The 23,534-nt window shown below is 41.6% G+C and overlaps 1 protein-coding gene across 1 annotated transcript in view; it reads right to left on the bottom strand.

Annotated features, from left to right (window-relative positions):
• Positions 1-2,305: 2,305 nt before the first annotated feature.
• Positions 2,306-23,534, bottom strand: part of C9H10orf90 (chromosome 9 C10orf90 homolog) — a 68,146-nt gene continuing 46,917 nt past the window's right edge. The window contains exons 4-9 of the mRNA XM_005439244.2: positions 19,415-19,705; positions 17,172-17,365; positions 15,914-16,115; positions 5,130-5,193; positions 3,805-3,904; positions 2,306-3,212 (exon numbers count right to left, since the gene is read on the bottom strand). Of these exons, the coding sequence (XP_005439301.2) occupies positions 3,174-3,212; positions 3,805-3,904; positions 5,130-5,193; positions 15,914-16,115; positions 17,172-17,365; positions 19,415-19,705 (890 nt within the window). The 3' untranslated portion in view covers positions 2,306-3,173. The remainder of the gene's footprint in view (positions 3,213-3,804; positions 3,905-5,129; positions 5,194-15,913; positions 16,116-17,171; positions 17,366-19,414; positions 19,706-23,534) is intronic.

Below are 23,534 nucleotides of genomic sequence, written 5' to 3' on the forward strand. Positions count from 1 at the left end.
CACATACACAGGAAAATATTTGGGTTTAAAATAAATCCCCAGAATACTGTAACCCTCAGTGCTTTACGTTGCAATGACTTTCAATCCTTAGTGAGGTATTTCTGTCAGATAAAAATTAATGATGCCAGCAAGCAAACAAACACCATGTCTTGCACACCTAAACCACTGTGCATTCCCCATGTGGGCTCCATTTTGAATAATGCAAAATGTTGACCCTGCTGAGAGGTGTTCTGTTTCGAAAGGAGAACGCCAAGGCAACGTGTTGGCAAGCCTACGCCAGCTCTGTGCCTGAACACCCCCAAACCCTCGACACCTCATCCCCACCAGCTTCTGCTGGTAAACACCATTCTGCAGCCACGTATGAATCAGCAGCGTGGGAAGAGGTGACCCAACAGGGGAGGTGGGGAACAAATCGCAATGCCTATTACCAGGGAATATCATCCTTATATCATACTTATATACATCCTTATAGAGCCGTACCAGCAGGAATACGTGTCCCTCCTGAAGACACAGGGCATGGGCTGACAGCCGGAAAACCTGAACACAAACAACATCCAGCAAGAAGGAAAATTCCCGTATTTGACAAGTGGGGGTGATTTAGACTGCAGAGTTTTCTGTGTCGGGTATTATCCAATGGCAAATGTACTCTTGACTTTGAAACGCCTGCAAGTCCAAAGTGAAATATGCTGAATTTTTTCCTAACTCTAAACTTTATTAAGTTGATGCCTGCTTGTATAGAGGGCTAAGCCTGTGACGCTCATGTTTTTCTGAAGTAACATTTTCCTGTACAGTCTATTTTCTATTACAATGGCTGGATTGTAGAGATGAAATGAAGAGCAGTTAGATTAAGTCATCTCCTTTCAGTGCCCGGGCATACTGCAGGAGAAATGTCTGAGTTGCATGTAAAACACTCTTTCACTCCCAGAAAGGAAGACTCTGGCTCTTCCACTCTGCCAGAGAAGAAGTGGGAAAAGCCTGGGGGCTCTTTTCTCCTGGTGGAACTAGATGCCAGTCCCGCAGCAGGGACATCCCTGCCCCAGGCAGTGTGTATCTTGCTGTGTGCCCCATGGATACCAAATACCAAATGTCTTGTTTCCATACCAGAATCTCTTGCTGTGGCTCTGGGGGGAGACTACAAGAGGCCTAAAATGCATACAGTAAAGCAGACTTAAATGTATATAGTATTCCTCTACAGATATGTGCAGGAAATAATCCTCCTGAAGGGTACGAACTTGATGAACCAAAGCTGCATTTCTCTGAAGTCAAGAAACTAGAGACCAAGGAGCCAAGGGGGAGAAATGCTAGTTTCCTACGGAAATCAAAGGGGATTTTGGCACTGACTTTTATAGGAAATGTCTCTAGCTGCAGCGAGCTGTAACTGGATGAAAGCTTGAAAGACAATCCTTTGGATTCAGTCTAGGAGACCATGTGTGGGGGTGTGTTTACGGCTATAATTTATCACTCTGTGGTGGAGACCCAGAAGTCCACCACAGAGAGAAAGGCCCTCCTGTTTGAGGCAGGCCACATGTTTTTCCTGGAGAGCAGCAAGAAGGATCAATGAACCCACGGGAGAGTAGATCTACCTTGCAGCTGAGCTGAGAAGCTTGGAGGATGTTCCTTCTCGCAGTCCTTTTTACAGGTTCTACTTGAAGCCGTTTGTGGTCCAGCCCTGACATCGCTTTCCAGTACAGCATCCCTTGCTTGGTTAAAAAGACTTTTTTTGAGGAAGGTCCTTGGCAGTTTCGTTCTCACAGTCAGCACCACCTCACCTTACATATCCTCTTGAAACGTATTGAACTAATTGATGAGTTTTTAAAGATATCTATCTGGAATGCAATATATTCATGCAATTAATACCTTCTCTGTGGGCAAAGATTAACATAATGAATCCTACTTTACAAACTGGGAAGCTGAAACACAAAGAAGCAAAGCAATCTAACAGAGACAGTCAAGCACAAAATATAACTAGGTTCCTTGTGTCCAGCACAGGTCACACAGCTGGAGGCTATCTCAGTGGCCAAAGCCCAGCTCACAAACATCTCTCTTCCAAAAACCCTGACCTTACATCTCAGGCTGGATTAGAAAAATAAAGCATAGATATCAAAGGCCAAATTCCAGGCTCATTCAAACACACTCAACTGGGTGTTTGTACAACAGAGGTTAACGCTTGCAATGATTTTTATGGGCATTATTTTTTACCGTAGGATTTGTGGCATACAAAGGCATGACTTCTCAAGCAGTTTCAATAATTGTGTTATATTTAACAGCACCAAATAAAAACATAGCAGTTGGATCAATATTATATTCATATTTTATTCCATAAATAAACTCCATTGGTTTGTAAGCTGGTTGTTTTTACTTCCAAAATGTACAAATAAAGATTTAAATATTTTTGGAGGAAATGTTACAGATGGTTTTAGTTCTGCAGTTTTGATGCAAACATACTTCTTGGCACCACTTCTTAATATGCCATTTCTATAAATACTTAATGCTCACAGAAGTGGAGTAAAATATATATTACAATGAAAAACACAAAAAATAGTGTTATAATCAAATTTTTAAATATTGCTTTTTAAAGGGTAAGCTTGCTATGTAGATTCACTATATAAACAGGAATAGAGCTCTTCAGAGAGCTAAAATATTGGTCCCTTTTGGTATGTTAAGTATTAATGTGAAACTGCTGCTGCTATGATTATGTGGTAATGCTATTTCAGCTAGTTTCTAAACATAACAAATAATGATATTCATTTTTCTTTCCTTCAAGGATTTAACTCACAGGAAATCAATTAATAGAACACTTCAGAGAAATAAGTTTTCCAGATCTTATAAACCCAGTTCTAGTGCTACAGAGATGTATACTTTTTAAAAGATTAAGATAAGTAATACCACTGTAATTCAGTATTTGCATTAAAAATTCTTAAAATTATTTCCTCTGGGTACACTGACCAAAAGGTGATGCTCTGAAACAGCTGTGTTCCCATTTAGACTGTTTTTGATTACTTGAAAGCTGCCTTGAAATTTCAATTGAAATATAAATGATCTTTCTTTCCATAAAGAACCAAAGATAAGAAAAATTACCTCCAGGTAATTGAGATAACAGTAAATTTTATGGCTTATCTAGCAGTCAAAGGCATTCAAGATCCAATTAGGATCATGGGCAAGAGAATCCTTTGTCACTCTGTGTTTCTTTGAAGGAGCTGGTCCAGTAATTGCTGGGGAAGAAACAATACAAAACAGCCTTAAGATACCATTAAAGTACATGAGGTGGATATAACTGTAGAAATCTTCAGTAATACTGTAGGTGAGATGGTATGAGCATTCTCAGACTTCAAATCTACTGGCTACATTGCTCAAAAAAAAAACCCCCACAACCCCCCAAAAAAACTCCCCATCAAAAAAACCCGCCAAAAGCTTTTCCATCTTGGATAGGAAGGGTGTCATTAAATGGAGGAACACAGCACTTAAACAAAGAAAACCTGGTACTTGTAGAGCATGGTTATCTAGCAATGTCTCAGATCTCCACCTGGGTTAATTGTGCTAATGTAGCTTTCTATCACAACTAATTACTCATTAAAAAAACAAAAAACACAACAAAAGTGCCTGTTCCAGCACAAGGTTCAGCTGTTAATTCAAGTTTAAAGTGTCTAACCCCAAGAACAAGATTTCAGAGAGCATCCTTTGCTCTCAGGGTTTGCACGTGATTAGCCCAGGCTCCCCAGGCAGATGGTCCCTCTCTACAGACCACCTTCACAGGTTGAAAAAAGGGATACAGAACTATCCTTGGCATTCACAGTAAATCCTTACCTTCTTGAAGATCTCAACACGCAGCCTGTTGCTCTGAATGATGATCCGTTTCTCTTTTTCTTCTTGTTTCTTTTTTACTTCAGGTAAATTGTTGTAAATCCTGGGATGAATTTAGAAAGTTAACTTCACATGCCATCCCTGAGACTCGTAAATAATTTGCCTTTCCTATAGGAAACGTTTGCCTTCAGTGCAATACTTGTCACTAATGGGCATCTCTAAGCACTTGAATTAGATTTATGGCACGGGAATTATATATTATGAACAATAATTTTTATATAAAATCTGACTTGCTGAAAAACACTTCTAATTTTAGACTAAAAAGTAAGGAAAGAGATGGGATCAGGTTATCTCAAGGCAGCAGTGTAATTCTGGAGTAGTTTCTAGTGAGCTCAGTGGAGTTGGTTTCAATTTATAGCAACATAATTCAGACCAGAACCTGGCCTGTACACTTTTATGTATTTATGTCACAAAATTAATACCAAGCAATTATTTTCAAGTATTTTTCTAAAATGTAAGAAAACCATCATTATAAGATTGTAGACTCTTAACACTTTCTCACTGCCATTAGAAACTCTTTTTACCGAGGAGAAGATAATCTGTCCATTTTAAAAATAACACAAGTTGCCCTCAAAAAGGTGACTTCTGGTCTGATCTTTTTCCATTGAAATTAGTGATAAAATTCCCAGGAGTGTGAGAAGAAAGTCGGACCTTCCTTTGCAGAAGTCCTTCTCTTTGCATGCATACAAAGCCTGCTTGGTTCTGATTTTTCCTCACAATATTTTGCTATACTGAGTTCTTGAAGCAGTCTGTTTTGGCTGGGGGTTGTGTTTTGGAGAAGAGAAATGGGACACATCTTGAGGACTCTTGAAAACGGGATGAATGCTGCATGGTAGCCAGCAGCTTTCCTTGCTGTAAGTGGTGGCAGGAAGTGCAGTGCAGTTAAAGATCACACCCCACGTTCCTGATAGTTTGCTGCAATTCCCATACTATGTGCCATAATCGGGGTGGAAACAAACAAACAAACAAACAAACAACCCAAAGTGACTGTGCTGCTTACATTTTTGAATGTCCAATATGAGGCACCTGTCGGGGACTTAGTTTTCATGCGAGGAGTACCCCACGCTGTCTGAAACGGTTAGAAAAGGAGTGTTCATAGGGCAGGGCTGCCCCAAATCCATTAGCCTGATACTGTGGATGTAAGTCATGAGCATGGCATAAAAGCGTGCAAGCAGAGTGACAGACCGGTCCCCTGGCACATGGAGATGACATGGAAATACAGTGCCTTAGACATGTGAGGTGGGACTCTAAACCGAAGCGATTTGTACCTTTTAGATCGCATATGCATCTCCTTCTCTGGAATGAATCTTTCCTTTGGTTTGAAGAGGTTATCTAGCAGGGGGAAAATAAAGTTAATACTGGAGGAATCTGTGTTTACTGAAATTTTAGACGTCACGTCTCATGTAGTCATGATATGTTATTTCTGGTTAAATTTTTGATGGCTTAAGGCCAGTTCCAAACCTCTACAGGTCAATGGAAAGGCATTTAATAACATCTGGAGTTGAACTGGCTCCTGAAGCTGCCCTACAGAAAAGGAAGGATGGGTAGGACCCATAGCAACCACCTTCATTGCAGAGTTCATTTATTTAAATTGCCTATGACTTTTGTCATTGCCACGTGGAGCTGTGTGTGCCCTTTATTCAGATAAAGAGCCAGTGATGATTTCTGTGGTACACAGTGATCTATTTTCCCCGTGCTTGTGCAGGCAATCAGCGCCCCGCCCCCCCCCGCCTGAATCCTCAGCTGACGAGTGTTGGTCTGATCATGCCTGATTCAATTTCCACCTGTTTTGCAGGGCTGTGAATAATTGTGCCAAGTGTTAGGAGGATGAAAATTATATTACTCTTTCCTGATCAAATATGAATTATCCATGATAATTCCAATCAGCATTTCCCTGGATACGGGAAAATAATTACTGATCTTAGCAGTCAGCTAAGTCTCAGGAATAAGTAGGTTTAACATGTTCCTTGCAAAAATGGTTTCTGAATGGGAAGGGGTGGTGTTTGTATGAGATGGGAAGGTGGTAGATACATAATCAGAACTGATTCTAGATGAAGGAGACTGTGTCTAACTACGTTTATCAGGGAGAAGAGGGAGGACTGCTGCCTGCACAGCTATGTTATTTAGATTTACACTAGGACAATAAAAGAAAAAGTGGGGAGACGGGGCAGGGTCCCCCCATCTGTACAGCAGGACACATCCAGAGCAGGGGAAGGAACATCCCTGCAGTGCACAACCTGCCACCCTGATGCACACAGGCGACCTAGGTAGTTGGAATTTCAGTTTCTCAGTTCACGTGTACTTAAGAAATGGTTTCACGTTCTGGTGCCTGAACACAAGGGTGGCCCGAGCGTTCCCTACACCCAGCCAGCTCCAGGCAGTTTCGCTGGGGCACTGAGGACAGGGGTGTCATGACCTGTGTAGTCACAATAATCTGAATGCCAAAATATTTGCCAGTATGTTTGCAGAACATATGTATAAGATAAATATATGTGCAAACTTTTAAGCACTTCCATTTTACAAGGAAGTTTAGAAGGCCTATATCACAGCAGGCGTCATGTCAGCATCCTTCTACCATCTCACTAAAGAGGCAAAATACAATAATCAAGGCAGAGAAGTAAACACAGAAAATAATTTGTTCCAGAACTGCCCAGTGCAGACGCTTGCCCTGAGCAGGCTCAGCGGCCCCTACCCAAAAAAGACCCCTACCTTCCCCACCAGGTTTCCTTCCCCATTCTTTAAGACAGCACGTTTCAGGGATATTTATGGGAGATGTCTCAGCAACCACTCAGCCCCAAGCAGTTTATGGGACTACACCTGAAGGCAAAGTTGTACTCAGATTACTGTGTTTCTCAGGAAAATGCTACACGTCCTTTAAGATCACTGTTGTATCTCTATGTAAAAATAAAAGGGAGTTTTGCAGCAGCTCCTATTCTGAATTATTTTCAGTCGTGCAAGTGTTAGGGATTTGAGAAAGGAGGGGAGGCTGCGGAGCCTCCTCTGCCTGAGGACTAACTTTTCGCCACTCAGCGGTTGTCTACGCTTAATCATGCTTATTAAATCTTCAGTACACACACACAACATGCTCAGTTTGCTAGGAAAATATAATTTGCCTTGTATTTATTAGTGGTTTTATGTTCATTTACATGTTGATTAACTTAAAAGGAATAAACACTTGGATGCTATTGCTGTCCAAATAACCCTGAAATTTCAGGGAGCAGATTACCTGTGACCCCGATGGTCCTGGTGAAGGGTTAGGGCCCGGGGTCATTGATTTTCTGGGACTGGTGTGGAGTGCAGCACACTTCAGAGCAGCCTCAGTGCAGTCCCTGGCTGCTCGAGGTTGCACACCTCATTCTGACAGCTCAGGATTGCAGGATGCATCCCTGCCCGTGAGGCACGTCCTCTCACCCGGAAGGTGGCACGGGATCAAGCTGAAGTTGTACAAAGCCATTGCTATGAGTGCTCTGCAGCACTAAAACTAAAATAGGAGGTGCTTCATGCTACACAGCAAATTTGGGCATCTTTTTCATCTGTGTGGTAATGTGGTCCTTAGTACAAGGTTCCTGCTGTTGCAGCCAGTTGCTTGCATGTTCCCCTGTCCTTGGGCACAGAAGAGCAGCTGAGAGCATTGGAAAGACCTCCCCGGCAGAAACCCGCACTGCCTGCCCCGACGCTCGCGCAGTGAGTTGCGGTGGACTTCTCCCAAGACGCGATGCTATTGCACTGCGCGGCCGACCAGCACAGAGCCTGGTGTTTGTAAGATTTCCCATGCACTGCGAGTGACATCTGCTCAAAATTATCAATTTTTATTCCAGGAATACTCAGATGGAGGATTTCTGGATCATAACTAATTGTTTTAGGGACGCACACATCCCCCCCCCTTTTTTTTTCTTTTTTCTTTTTGCCTTAAGAAAACCTCTTAATAACACATTAACATTTCCAGACCTTTGTGCGTAGCCACGACAACATGTGAGGGATGAAAAACCCAGGCAGGGATCTGCAGGCCTGCAACCGATCCTGTAAGCAGCATGACAAGTTAATCTGCACTTTTTCTATGAGTTGCCAAGACTCCATGCTGGCACGCTGGGAAGCGCCGCAGAGGCTGAGCTGTGCGGGTGCTGGGGCATACGGCTGTGCCTTCAGAATAACCCTCTCCTGATGGCACAGGAACAGTCTTGAAGCCATCAGACCCACCACTGCCCGTGATCCTGCCTGGAACTAAGTATGGGGTTGTGCAGTTGGTTTGAAGGGAAGGATTAAAAACAAAGGGTCTGGGGAAAATCCTCCAAGAACAAAATAAATCTTCCTTAAAATAAGGAAAAGAATATTAAAATAAGAATACCCTTTGTGAAGCAACTTGGAGTCAAATGGTAAACGCTTACAGCTAACCATTCAGGTAGTATCTCTCAGCTCTCTCTCAGGTCGTTATGTATGAGGAAAAAAAATTCACATGCAAGCAACAAGAAGAAATAAGGCTAATCCTTGAAAGATTTTAGGATTAGAATTCAAAAAATAACAGAAAAATAAATAAAAATTGGTATAAATGAAAAATAAAAATCATATGTACTTGTAAATATTTGTTAATATTTAATACCAAAAAGAAAGCATATTTCAAAGTGGCAGAGCAGCACACATTCAGAGCTATAATAACCTGCCAAACACATTGTGAAGACCTGTATTAACATTCTCTCCTACCAAGCAAATATCAAAGTGAGGCATAAGGTGGACAATTCCCAGGCTGATAGTCTTCTAAATTGCATTTTATCAAAATTCATTATCAAATTTCATAGCCTTGTATTACTTTTGGAGAAAACTATTCTGAAGTAAAGAAAAGAAGGGATTTCAAAGCAGTCATTCAGCATTTCCAGTGATGCACCGCAGTTAAAAAAAGGTCTAGACAGATAGGCATGAAACATTTCAATGGTGTGTTTTTTTTAAACCTTTTGAAACTGCTGAGCTTCTGGTATTTACACCAGCGCTGTATGCAACAATGGTCTGACATCTCCACAGTGGGAGAAAGAAGCCACTTCATCAAGTTGTAAATGAAGAAGGTAAATGGGTCATCGCTGTAGTATATTTTAACTAGTGCCAAACAGCTCCACAGACAGGGTGAGTAACTTTCCTGCTTGGGAAGTTAGTAAATGTTTAGACAGAGAACAGATAAAATGATTGCGTTGGAATCATCCCCTGACTTCATGTTTACCATTAAATCACTGAAACACTTTAAAAAGAGAATGGCAAAATTTATCAAAGGCTAAACTCTGCCCATCAGAATATACATACATTTTCTCCTAACATAAATGCAAATCCTCCAAGTTTGTTAGGAGCTAAAAAGTGCCTTTGAGGATGTGCAGTCAGTCGCTGAAATGCAAAGCACTGATAGCAGTGGTTCTCTAAACTGTTTTTTTACTGATCTGAAAAAAATAATTCACCAAAAGCCCATTCACCCAGAGAAGTCCTAAAATAAATTAAAAAAAATAATACTTTAAACACTGCTTTTTTAAATCAACAGTCCTTTAAAAGATAAATTAGTCCTGAATTTAAGATGAATGTCAAGGTGGCATTCAGCTTAGCATGCCTGTAGCCCTTGACTGGGAATTCATCCAGAGAATATAAACTAATGCCTACACCCAGGGGTGCTGCCCAAACTTTTACACAGCGTATGTCAATGACTTCATGCAATGAATTAATTCAGCTGTAGTCAACAGATGAGGTTTTGGTATTATTTATAAAAATGCAATAACCCATTAGTTAAAAGTTTGATTGTAAGACTGCCTGGACTTTCTGCTCATCTTAGGCAAACGCTGAAGCTGAGAAGTGCTTCTTCACCCAAGAGGAACCCCAGGAAGGTGGTTCCTGGGCTTTCTAGCTGTTCACGTCTGTCCTACACTGTGGCTATTGAGAATTCTGATTCTTCTTAATATTTCATTCTTAACAACGGAAAACATCACAAGTATCTCTAAAAATCCTGTGAAGTTTAGAGGTTTATGAAAACATTTTTGTATTAAATTAATTTTGGGCATGATGCAGGAGATTTCAGTCCAAACGGTACTTAACACTTACAGATTTCATGTGGAAAAACCCAGCATCTCACCTGGCTTTCCTGAATCATTCTTGTTTGAATAGAGCAGGTAGTCTTGGAAAGCGTAAGGTTTCTTTCAAAAAATAGCAAATAATGAAGATGGTTTGACAGATTTTAGTGAACTCATCAAAAGATTAATTTAATCTTTGGTAAAATTTGCACCAGCTTCTTAATCCTCACAGTTTTTAGTTTCAGTTTCTAATCATGGGTGAAATCAGACCTTTTATTCCTGGATTAACAAGTCCATCGTCAGAAATTCAGTTTTCTATTTGGCTGCTTCAGGACTCCAAATGAAATTATCCCCCAGCAGATTGACTAAACTTTGTAAGTCATCCAATATAAGCCACATTGTTTCAACACTGCTGTCATCCACACAGAAAACTCTTCATATCTGAAGATCTTCCAATTTATTACCGCCTTCCTTGCACAGAGGCTGTCTGTCTCCCCTCTTTGCAAGAATGAGGGCATGGAGGGGACATGCTGGTCACCCCATTCACTACATCACCTCCTCCCCTGGCGTCACAGTGAATCTGAGCATCATGCTCCTGAGAGACTGTGTCACCCACAGCCAGGGACTTGCAATGAGCTGCCATGTTTAGCTGACTCATAGCAGTGCTCAAATCAATGTGATGAATAATAATATCATAAAAATAGGTCATTTCTCTTCCTAATTCAATTACCTGACTGCAGCTCAGTCTGTGTTCAGAGCTGGCAGCCTTAACCAGGAGGCCAGGTGCCGACAGGATCAGTGGCATTACTGCTAGCTATGAGTTTTGACGGGGAAAAGGAACCCCAGAAATGTCACAACTAAAGTCACACACAAACAGAGATGGACTGGTGGCTGCAAACATCTCACCAACTGCCAATGGCATCTGAAGACCACAAGGATGCACATTAGTGGCTGCAGGGGTTGCTGGCTGCAGAATTATTGCAAGTTCTCCGATTGCTATTTTTCCCCTCTCTCTACAACCCAAATTAAAACCTCCCTGGCACAGAGCTTCTCGAGAAACCACCCCCTTGAAAACAAACAAACAAACAAACAACAGCAGTCCTTGCCCCCCAGGCTTTCGCAGTTACAATAAAGCTTTTTGGAAAGGTTTAGAAGCATGACTGAGAAGGTATAAACTTGTTTCCAAAGTATTACTAAAGATACAGGATTTGGGTATAAATCCGGAGAAACACAGCAGGCCCCGCAACAGGGGTTGAACGGTAACGTGCAACTTCTATTACCATTTCCAATGAACCACTACCCTCTCAAAATGGAAGGTATGAAAAAAACATATGGGCCTGAGAAAATTTTTTAAACCTCTGAAAGTGCTTGTGTACACTAAGATCACAAGGCTGTTCATTATGCAGATTTAAAGGCCTATAAACAGCTGGTAGTCCTGTCACTGAAGTAATTACATTACGGTTTTTCGAGATTTAAATCCAGTTATTTGAACATTGTTTCTATTCAGTTCGTCACAGTGGGATCTCTAATTTGTTCGACATAGTCAACAGCAGAGTAGTCTATCTTGGACTAATTAGCACTCTCAAAATTTAGCAGTACACATTACCTAGCACTAAGGCTAGCATGAGAGTTGCAGGTTCTCTGTCTTCAAAGTGCTCTTGTGTCGAGAAAATCTTCTGCAGGATAAACATTTTCATTTTTCTAAGATTAATTTCAGCGTTTTATAAAATCCTGCTCATGAATTACAATTAAAAATGGTAAACAACTTGGGTTTTTTGAGGATCAGAAGGTAAACGGAAACTGCACAGATGTCGGTATTTATATGGAAATGATGCTCAATGCCAATTATTTCTGTCTCCTACAGGAAACTAAGTTTGTAACAACACTGCCAAAACATTGTAAACCTGTGCTAACTCATAATTTTGTATTATCAATAAAGACACTTTAGTCTGATAGAATAATCTCAGGCAGAGAAAAAACTGAAGGTCATTGCTCTCCTTTCTGGATGCACAGGGAGACACCCCGGGCTGCAAGTTAACCCCCATTTATGCCTGCATGAAAGCAGGCTGCCACTCAAGGGGACAGTCCCACCTGTCCCCCTCCTGAGCCACCTTCCCATGTGGGCACGGATGTGCACATGGGGAACTGGGCAGGGAATGGCCTCTGGCGGCAGAAAACTAGTTGGATAACTCATAGCTACAGCCAGCGCTTGCAGCGAGTACGCTGTGGCGACCTGCTCTGCGGGCACCTTGGGTCTGCACGGAGACACTCCTGCCCACCCACCCGCGAGCTCATAACCCATCCCTGGGATTGCTGTGTCGGGGTCAGTGGAAATTAAACTCATCAGCCAACCTGCTCTTACGAAAAAGGCACTGGAAAATGTATAAAGGTGTGCTGGCAACCAGCCCCGTGAACCTCAGAGCCATAAAGACCTCTACTTCCACAAACCCCAAAGATGTCAGGAAAGAGAAAAAAGTGAGAAAGGAGGGAACTATCAGACTGAAGAAAGCAACCACAGGATCACACCCTGAAGCCTAGAGGTGCCACCAATACAATGCTGTACACTTAAGCAAGTTTCCAGGTTATCATTTTACCCTCCTGGGTTCCTTGTGTCAAATGTTGTGTCCCTGCGTGCTGCTGTCAGAGCAGCCTGCTTCCTCGACAAAGAAAGCTGCAGGTGGCTGCATTTGGCAAAGATTTTTTTGACACTAGCAGGGAGAACAGGAAAAGCCGTAGTACAAGTACCAAATAAAATAGCTATGGGGACGTGGCAAAGCAACTGCCCCGCATGTGCAGAAGTGTTGGCTGACCAGTTCCTCTGACTTCTAATGACTTCTGAACGATGGTTGGGGTCTGATGCCTCTTTTGGCCTTTGTGAGTGACTGCGACATGCATGGGCTTCCAGGTGACTATAGGAACAGCCATGGCACCATAGGGAGGACATAGGGCATTGCTGTCTGCTGCTGCCCAGCGCAGCCTGGGCAGCAGGACGGCACCCTGGAAAGCAATGGTTGTGATAACACAGCACTGAGCCTCAGCCACCAGCCCCTGTCCCAGCTCTGGTGTCACAGCAGCTGCTCCTGGACCACAACCCACGCACAACCAGGAATAGCCAGAGATGGAGGTGGCATTCAGGACTCTGTGTGTGCGGACATGCAGACATACCTTAAGATGATATTTTCCCTCTTCTGGACACTTAGTGTCCTGCATAAACCCCAGGCTCTGTACCACTTGAAAAGCTGGCTTTGAAATACATAGTCAGTGGTGGACCCTACCATGTTTCCTTTGCTCAGCCAGCTTTGGCTGGCAGGTAGCTTTCGGAGTCATCTGTGCATGGGTGCAGTACAGGAGCAGCCTGGGAGCTCTCTTTGGGAGGGGTACAGTCCCATTACACCCGTAAAAATGGGAGGCTGGTGCCAAGGGAGGGGGTGCTGCTCTCCTCCCTCCCCATCTCCTCCTACCTTCCCTCCCACCTGCCCTGTGCCAGTTCATCTGATCACAACACTGTTTGATGAGCTGGATCAGTTGTTTGATCTGATAAAACCTCAAAATCCTAATTTTAAAGAAAATAATTAAAAAGTAGCTTCTGCTAGATCAGCTAACCAAAATACAGGAGCATGATGGGCCACGCGCAGCAGCAGAGCAGGCGGTGACACTGCTGCTTGCACTCACAGTGTCCCTTGCACCAGGTTATAATGTGAAATGGCATCCTTAAATCACTGGGATTTTGATGTCCACTTCCCATCTCAGCTAAGGAAACTACTTGCATACCTACCTGGACTACAGCTGCATTTTCCTTTCATTTTACTTTTGTTTTCTAAAACATGGTACAAAGTCCTTCCTTGGTTTAAAAGCACATTTTACATGCTAAAATGGCTTTTCCAGAGAATACAGAATAACGACAACAAATGATAACTTCTCTTCCTTCCAACCTTGGGGGCTGGCAGAAGGGGAGGAGAAGGCTGTGACCCCAGTGGGATGGGGATGTTGTCAGCAGAGACATCAGAAGGATACAGGCATCCACCCAGTGCCCTTGGTGAGCACAAGGGAGAAGCCCTTGTCTCTTCTGCAAGAGGGGTTGCAACTAGAAAAGCTTGGGAACATATGTAGGAAACAAAGATCTCCCACTCTGGGACTCCTTAATGATACTAATCCTTCTGCACAATAGCATCCACCAGGAGAAGTCCTAAAATACCAATTGTCAGGACTCAGAGCAAATTAAATATGCTCAATATGCTCCTACACAGCCCTCTGAACTGCAGCCTCAGGTTGTGCTCTGTCAAGGATCTAGGGTTTCCAGTACTAATTACAGTTACGCTTAAATAACAGACATGTGACGCTCCTGTCATTATAAAAATATTAAGATTTCATAAACAGAAAATTACACGTGGCTACATAAAGGCAGGTGACTTATGGAAACTAAAGATTTTCTTTAGACAAATGTGTCTTTAATGACCAACCACTGAAAGAGGGAAATAGTAATTTATTTGAATCATTAATGAATGTATTTCAATATTATGCTTTTATTACTCATTAAGCAAGCATCAAGATTAATATTTAATTATAATTTAAGGAGAAATAGATTTAATTTTTTATTTTTTTTTCCGTAAAGTATTTGCAGAGTGGTTTAGGGGACTTTCAAAGATGACTGACTGAAGGTGCACGTATTTGCCGCTTCTTCTAAGATATATGACAAACGCCCGTGCCCTTGCCTGCAGGGAGGGCTTGCTGGTGCTGGCACCGAGACCCCAGCACTGCAGGGCGGCGTGACCCTGAGAGATACGAAGCCAAGTAAATTAACTTGGATAACTGGTGGTGAATGAATTTTATCGACTCTTTAAAATATAATTCATGCTTTGTGCTTCGTTCACTTACGCTTGTTTAGCTCTTACTATAACAAGGCGTTACCTCTCTGGTGTAAGGTAGGCTCTGTGGTACCACAACAAACAGCACAGATGTAGCGATGGAAATCAGTTCTCTCCAGTGCAAAGCACACCAAGAGTCCTGCGATGGGGCTGCGCCCAGCCTTCCTGTGTCCAAGCCCACTCCCCAGCGAGCAAAACCCATGTTTTTTCCCCGTGTTGAAGACATCAGAGATTTTCCTTCCTGCTTCCTCCGGGTGACCCATCTATTTGTTTAATGTTTTCAATTGATTTACTTTTCAGTAGAACTATGTGGCTTCAAACGGCCACAGATTTAAAACGAAAATGTAAAGAGGAATGCCAATCAATCCAATAATCTTTTTCTTTAGTCAACTGAATTAATTAAGAGCCAGATGGCAATTAAAAAAACCAAAAACCACAAAACCAAAAGTAATTTGCTTAACATCTTGCACCTAGATAATATTTACAGGGGTGCTATTGGAGAGAGCTGTGAAGGAGCTTCTCAGAGAGAACTCTTTTTCACTGGATATTTTGTCTGTTTACCACTAGGACAATAAAACAACCTAATCAACTTGAGTTAGGAATTCACAGAGTTTAGATGCATTGATTTAGCAGCCTTGCACACAGCTGCTGGGCATAGAAGCGTTCTTTCAGAGCTAGCTCGCTGCTGAAGGCTTCATGAGTCAAGTGGCACGTCCACATGTGAAGCTGCTGAGAAGACAAGATTGGGACTCCCACTCCCAAATCCCACTGCCCCCCCTAACTGTCACTTCTCCCTCCAAACCGGTCTTTGTGATCTGCGAGAGGTATCAAATGCTTTTTATTGCTATCACCTCTAAAACTAGCAGCAACCTGCATCATGCTGAAGAACACAATGGCACATGACAACGATTCGAAGTCCCCAAGGAAGACGTCTTCTGCTGCCACAGACCACAGAAAACAACTCACCTCCACTAACCCACCTTCAGAGACTGTCTGCTCCGAGCATCAGGACAGATGCTGGAGAGCTGGTGGGGTGAAACAGGAGCTGTGGGTCTCTTGTTTTTTCACAAAGTTAAGAGGGAAATACTATACACGTGGTGGCAAGATGTCAGCATCAGCTACAGACCTGTTGCTGGTCCCAGTTCAACTTACCACTGAGAGGGTGAGGAATGGTGTATTGTTTTTTTTTGCTGGAAGTGGATGTTGAGGAAAGTTTGCGAACAAGCACTCCTTGGTTTCTCACAGGAGCATCACTCTGCTGCTGGGCTTTCCTCTGCTGGACCATATGTTCAAGTCTCTTCAGCCTTTCTCGTGAACGAGAGATGAACTCAGGCTTATGGATTTCTAGTGCTTCCTAAATGAAACAGAGAAACCCCTTGGTTTTAAAAAAGTTAAAAGGAAGAAAGAAAAAAAAAAAAAAAAAAAAAAAAAAAGGTGATGTGCATCCAGCTGGGTTCAGTAAGAGATTATCAATGAAAATGATTGCTTGTCTGTGTGAAAGTCAGCCAGCTGCCTTCCTTTCTGTCTTTATTTCCTTTTACTCTTAGAAAGCTGTCTTGGTGTGAAATTTCCAGATCAGACAAAGGAGAATTTCTGAAAATAACCCAACTTTCAAAAAACATATTTGGATTACATATTTTTGAATTACATATTGTTATGTGTTACAAGTCATATATTTATGTGTTTATATGTTTTGAATTACATATTATCCACATTCAAGCTTTTGGTGTTTTGCCTATTTCCTGGTCTCACCCCATCACTGAAGCAGCTTGTCACTGGCAGTTCACAAGCGTTCCTGTTTATTTACATCGTGCTGCAGATCTGTTCGTGGAGGATCTAGAAAGAAAACGCTTTCCACTCAAAAGGCTGCCTCAGCATTTAGGAGTGTCTTAGGACAGAAGGCAGGAGCTGAAGGAGAAGGCAGGGAAGCACGGCGGCTGCTGGGGCTTGGTATCAACCTGGGGTCACCTCTGCACCTGTGGCTGCTGCCCGTGGCACTGGATGTCATGCACATTTGGGAAATTGGCAGTTTCAAGGTATAATTTCAAAATTATATCTTTGGGAAATTTCTAAATCCCCAAACTTTTAAGATGTTCCTCTGCAGATATGGCAGCTGGGGCTTAAAACAGGGAGCTTTTACAATGAGAGAACCCAGCAAGTCTTTGCAGCTGATGCAAGCTACCAAAACTTCACGGGAAAGGAGAAAAATCACAGGAATGTGAACTTCTGCCCTCAGCCACTTCCCAGGAATTGTAGACTCATGGAATAGTTTAGGTTGGAAGGGACCTTTAAAGGTCACCTTCCATGGAAGAAAAAAAAAAAAGGGAAAAAGAAAAAAAATTAAAATAATAGTAAAAGAAAAAATAAATCCCCATATTAACAGCAACAATAACAACAAATTGGTATTTACCCGCAGCGTCCGCGTGGCTGGTGGGGTTCTCTCAGGTTGGGAGCTGGTTTCTGGCTGGGTGAACCGGTTGTTTTTCTCACGAGTAACATCTGGCGAGTGAGCCGCGGATAGCGTTACCCTCCTGGCTCGCTCCCGCTCATCCTCCTCCTTGCACTCTTTTATTTTGTCACTTGAACCACAAAATTCATAATCACCTTTGAGAGATTTAAAAGTTCATTAAGAGTGCATGGTTAATTTTTTATTGGGTTCTCCACCTCATTAGACATAGAGGGCAATTTCTAAAATAAGAATGCCAAGGTATTATTAATAGGCCTCATTAAGCGGAATAGATCAAATCTAATCATAGGTGCTACTCACTGCCCTGTGACACCCAGAGTATCTTTCACATTAAGCCAGACATCACATCGAAGTGCAATTAAACTGCTCGGACGCTTAGCGCCATTTGCTGATATTTGCTTCCCAAAAGGCAAGACACTTCTGTAACTCAGTCGCATCATGGAAAGCGAAGAATATAACCCTGTGACCTGCAGTTTGAGTTCATTTCCATTCATTGCACATATTGTAGGAAATAACATATTGTTACGGACCTTAATTACATATCCTTTCTCTTTGACCATACTGAGACTTTCATAAACACTGTTCCGTTTTTTTTCCTGGCTGATAATACGAGTTTGCTTTCTATCACTTCTATACATTCATTAGCCAGTGGAAAGACTCCATGAAAAAACAAAAACAAAAACAAAAAACAAAACCCAAAAGTTTAACATGCATTATAGCGTATTATTATGAAACCTGTCAATTAATATTGAGAAAAATATATTATATTCTACACTTAAAATTATGCTTTAATGCTCTATGATTGACAGTCTCTGCGCAAATTAGGACCAAAAGAGGCTATGTGCTCAAAAATCAGAGTTGACAAGATTCTTGTTTAGAGGACAGAATTAATCCAAAACAACAAGGAAACTTCAGAAGAGCTCCATATGAACCATTGTGAAAAGTCACACTGGACTACTTCTTCCTTGCCAAATAATTTGATTTCTAGAACTAAATATCTGGGAATAAAGCCCATTACTGTTTTATTTCAATTTTTGGTTACAATAAACTTAAGTATTTTCCTCTTTATGACATATTGTACATAAATATTAAAATTATCTGTGTTGGGTACATATGCCTTATAAAAGCCTGAACAGTATTTCCTCCCTAATACTGTTCTGGTTAACATTTTGGAAAAACAACTTGAAATCTGTGAACATGAAATTAAACTCTTCGATAAGCCAGGTTTACAGAGTGTCAATTAACTTCATCTTTGATAGATCTCAGTGGATGCTTCGCTTTTCTAAAACTAAGTCATTTCCAGTTAGTGAAATGGCACGATTTCACTTCAGGCACTGGAAGCAGCATGTAGGCTTCTCTCCTCTAAATCGGTGTTACGTTCAGTAGCTTTACAGTCAATAATGAAAAAATTTTGCCTGGCTGCCTACAAAAAAATCTGTAAAAAAAATAATAATGCTGTAAGAAGAAAGGCTACATGACCATTATAGCATTTTTAAGGTATCCTTGGAGTAAATTTCAAATAAACCTATTGATACTAAAGCCAGACTAATCTATATTATATTTCAACTGCCTTCTGCAAAACTACCTTATGCATAAATACAGCTGCTCATGTCATCTCCATTTAGCTATGTGAATCAGTGTTGGAAGTAAGACATACCAACCAGTGCTGAACTAGAAGAAATCACATTTTACACGCTGAAACCTTGTTGATAATAAATTTTTGAACAATCTTTTTTTTTTCCTTCATGATAATCTCTCCAAACGAGTTATTTCATGCTATGTCTGTGTACCATGTAGTTCAGGCTGTTGTGTCAAAAAATAACCTTGCAAAAAATGAAAGAAACGTTGCAAACAAGAACAAGGTTATAAAAATAACCTCACTTCTGGTCATTCTTGGTTGGACTGGGACTGCTTGACTCTGCAATTTTAATGTTTTTTTCAAGATTTTGTTGAATCTGCTTATAAAGTAAACCTATCTTTCTCATTTTAATCTTGTGTTCTATTAACCATAGCAATGTATGCAGTCAGATTATTTGATTGATCTCTCACCAGATGACTCATACTCAGCACTTAAAGCTGGACAAAAATGGACTGACTTTCCATTATTTCACTTTTTTCTTTGAGACTGATCTCATCTTGTTATTGAAACCATATTCCTAACAACCACAGTAAGATTTGTACCTTACTTTTTAGGAGCTGGTTTTGCCTGTGAACATTTTCTTCCAAGAGGATTCTTGATGAAGCTTTTATATTGCACATACTATTGGAGACAGACACTTTTGGTTTCAGGATGCTCTGTGCTTGGATCTCTTTGGATTTGGAGGTGACTTTGGAGTGATCTCCCTTTTTCGATGAGCCATCAGTAGCAGCAGCAATTGCCTTTCGGGATGCTGTATCTGGAAGAGAGCCAGAGGCTGTTGTGATGATCCTGCCCGTGGTGCATTGCTGCTTCTTGCTTCCCAACAGCATTTCTGTTCCTGTAAAAAAAATGAAAATAAAAACAACCACCAAACCAACCAAATTCTACATCATGGGAACATTTTTCTTCTCACGCCTCTAGTCCTCACAATTCTTATTTCCTGGAAAATTGCTTTCAATCGTGTATTTTAAAAGTTGTAACTGATACAAATTTTATCACAACTACCACGCAGATGCACTGCAACAAAATGTTACCCATAAAAATAATCACTGAGGATACTCTTCATAAAAATACACTGCCATTCTAACTGACGGGCAGCGTGGAAGGAGTCAAGATGCCTCTGATGAAAAGGTACGCTATGTGTCTTTGTCTTGTCTCTTATTCACTTGAGAGGAACATTTTAGATTGGTTAAACCTGGTCAAGATTACAGTTACGAGTTCAGTGGTGGCTATGGTGAAAACTGAGGTCCAAGCGGTTTTGGCACCAGAGTTTTAACCTCTTTGTAGTGGAGTGGCTGCCTCAGAAGCATCTCCTGCCTCCAACATTTGTTGTGCCCTGTTCTACCTCTGTGCAAAGCCACAGCAGGAACAGCTGTGTTCAGCAAAAAGTCTTGATTTGCAAAAAAAGACACTTTCCCCTGGAATTGTTTGGATGAGAAGGATGTTTCACAGCACCTACAACTGCAGGACCCTGCCATGTCAAAAGCAACAGAGCTGGCTGGGTAAGCCTTGTGCTGTACAGATCTTGAAAGGTGATTCAAGCTGACCACCGCTACTGTCAGCAAAACCCTAGAACACTGAAAGTGTGGGCAAATAAGCCCACAGAAGTGTCCGTTTTCCAAGGGACATTGTAGGCAGAGTTTTGAAGGGAGAAGCGGTACAATAATAATAATAAAAAATAATCAAGAAACGAAATCCAAAGAATTAGGGACAGCATGGAAAGGGCATCAGGATCAGCAAGTGGGGGAGAAAGAAGGGAGAGGTACGAACTATGTTATATCCTTATGAACCACTCGGCGATGACCCTGGTAGGCAGGCACCCACATCGCTACATGCACAGCATGACTCTGCTCTTCCTTTTTAATCGCATGCATAAACTGCCTACGGTCACAAGCTGACCTGAGACCTCAAGTTTTATGTAGATGGAAATGACCAATAGCCATTAAAACAATCTGAAAGGTGGCAGCTGAGAGATCTGGGAGGTACAAGGGAAAAAACCCAACTGGTTTCAGCCCTAACCATGAACCCAAACAAACCAGGTGGGGCTTGTCCTGTTCTACATTGCAGACGCAAGACATTTAATAGATGACTGCTGTTTCCTGACAAACGCTTTTTTGAAAGTGGCCACATCACTCTTTTCTCTGCTGACTCATTCTCAGCCACTGCCCCTCTCTAAACACTTCTTTCTAATGTCTTTGTTGAGGACAGAGGGAAGGTTAGAAGTGTTTTCCGCCTTTGATCCAGTCCATGAGAAATGGTGAGATGGCACATCATGTAAGACACTTCCTTGTCCAAGAGTCATTAGGTAAAATCAGATCCTGCAGTGAGGTGCGGGAAGCTTTCAGTTCATTTTCCCAATCCTTAATGCACTCACAATTGATGAGAAATATTTTTACTGGCAAAATTATGGTCTCCTGCACATTTTAGTGATCTGGATGGTTCATGTTTCTTTTTCATCATCCTGTATTTCTAAGGAAATCAAGGGCATTAAGGTACATCACCTAGTGTCTTTCCCTTACCATGCGGATCAGAAAGCTTGTAACATTAAAAGTTCTTTCCTGTAACTGTCCATATAGGGAGAAGAAGTCAACTTCTCAGGGATTCTCTATTGAAGGCTCCCCGAATATCAGCATAGACAGGAAAAAAAACCCTCCACCCCTTTTTTCCTGATTAAAATCATTGAGACGAACCCCATCCCAAGCAATTTCACAGCTATACGGAAAATCTGGTCAAAGTAAGGAAGCGAACACAAAGCTCCCAAATTCTAGGCTGGCATCCAAGCTCTCCCTCTTCTCTCTGGTATAACTTATTTTTCTCCTTGCTTTTCACACGTTGCAAATATTTGCCTTATCTTTTGTCAAAACTTAGCTCTTTTCTCAGATGAAAATAGTTTTGATGTGAATATGCTCAGGAAACTGGATAGACTGAATTCTGTACACACACTCAGTTGGAGCTCGTGCGTATGCAGTGATCTGTTCCTTCAGTCCCTGACTGATCCCAGACCTGCAGTTACACTCTGTGTTTCTACAAATGTTTTATGACATATAGAGGAAAGAAACTTTGGGACAGATTAATGGGGTCCTGGGCATCAAAGTCTGTTTGTGGGAGGAGGTAGGAACAAGCAGCGCGGTAGGAGAAGATGAAAAAAGCAGCAGGTAGCATTAAGTAACTGCAAAGCAACAGAGAAGGAAGTCTTTTCACAAAGACAGCCAGGATACTAGAAGGATAGAGGGGGAAAAGAGAACTAAGCTGCAGAAAGGACTTGAATGGAAAACAAATTATCTCTAAATCATCTTTTAAATTCAAATAGTTTACTGGCCAGCAGAAAGCAGAGAGAAGAACAGAAAGTGGAAAGGAGAAAAGCGTTTCTGCTCATCCAAGGCAGCATCACAGTAGGAGGTAATTTGCCTTCATATCATGAAACAGTCTGTGCAACTAATGCGTGTGTCGGGAAGCCAAACAGCTTCTTTGCTGAGATTGTCAGACTGCTCAAGCCACTGTTGTGTCCCCAGGAGAGGCCATTTGCTGCTGCCAGGCGTTGGTATCCAAAACTACAGAATGAATCGTCAGGGTGGTGAAAAGGGGCTGCAATGTAGCAGAATAAAACAGTGCAAAAGAGTTGTCTGCAAGTCACATCTCTCCTCTCTAACATCTTAAAATATGGATCTGAACAAAAGAAAGAAGAGTTGCCTGGAGTATTCACACTCCATTTACTCCTAACTACCAAACTAGCTATTTGTGGATACTGGCTTCCAAGTGTAAGTACAGTAACCTGCAAGAACTGAGAGTTAAGCTCCAGGAATTTTCTCTACATACAGTGCAAACGGCGGCAGCCTTCTCTTACGCGCTGCGCCCCTTCCCTGCTAAAAGAAATGCCACAGTGGCATTCCACCCATCAGGTCTGGGGAATCCCTACAAAGTCATGGAGCAGGAGAGAAAGGAAAGAAAGTCATGGACAAAATTAGGAATGGGGTCTAAAATTAGAAAAAGGTGATGGCTGCTTCTTAGCATTTTATGACAACAAAAGGATGCCTAAAAAAGAATTTTAAGAAGCAGGATTCCTGATGAAATTCAGGTATAAAACCACTGCATCCTTTCTGCATGAAAAGTGTCTTCCTTAGATCTTGTACTAATATTATAACTAAATCTTAATCCTTTATTATATTCACAGTATGATAGGGAATTTTTTTTGTAGTTAATTAAGGCAATAAGGAAAGGTGCGCCTTGTTCTTGTCTAACATCGACAGTAGTCAGAATAATAAGAGAGCCAATTTGCTAAATTCTTTCCTCTAACTCCCTCTTGAATTAACCTTTCAATTCAAAAGGTACACCCAGGTGCAGCCAATCCCCAGGAAAACACAGCGAAACAAACCAGACAGGCTCCAAAGATCAGCTCCCTCATCCTCAAAGCAGCTGTCAATTACCTTAACTAAGGAATGCAGATGCAAATGAAATTTAGAAAAAAAAAAAAAAAAAAGAAAAAGGCAAAGGTACTTAAAGGTAAGATCACAGAGTTTCACTCTATACATTCTGGATCCGTTTTTAATATACTATGTGGGGAATTAGGACTGCTACTCTCATTAAGACTATCTGGAATTGTATATCTAAATCCCCATGCACCAGACGAAATATATATGCCCCTCTGAGAATATCTAGAATTGCAACTG

Source organism: Falco cherrug, chromosome 9, assembly GCF_023634085.1.
Source record: "Falco cherrug isolate bFalChe1 chromosome 9, bFalChe1.pri, whole genome shotgun sequence".
Taxonomy (NCBI): Eukaryota; Metazoa; Chordata; class Aves; order Falconiformes; family Falconidae; genus Falco; species Falco cherrug.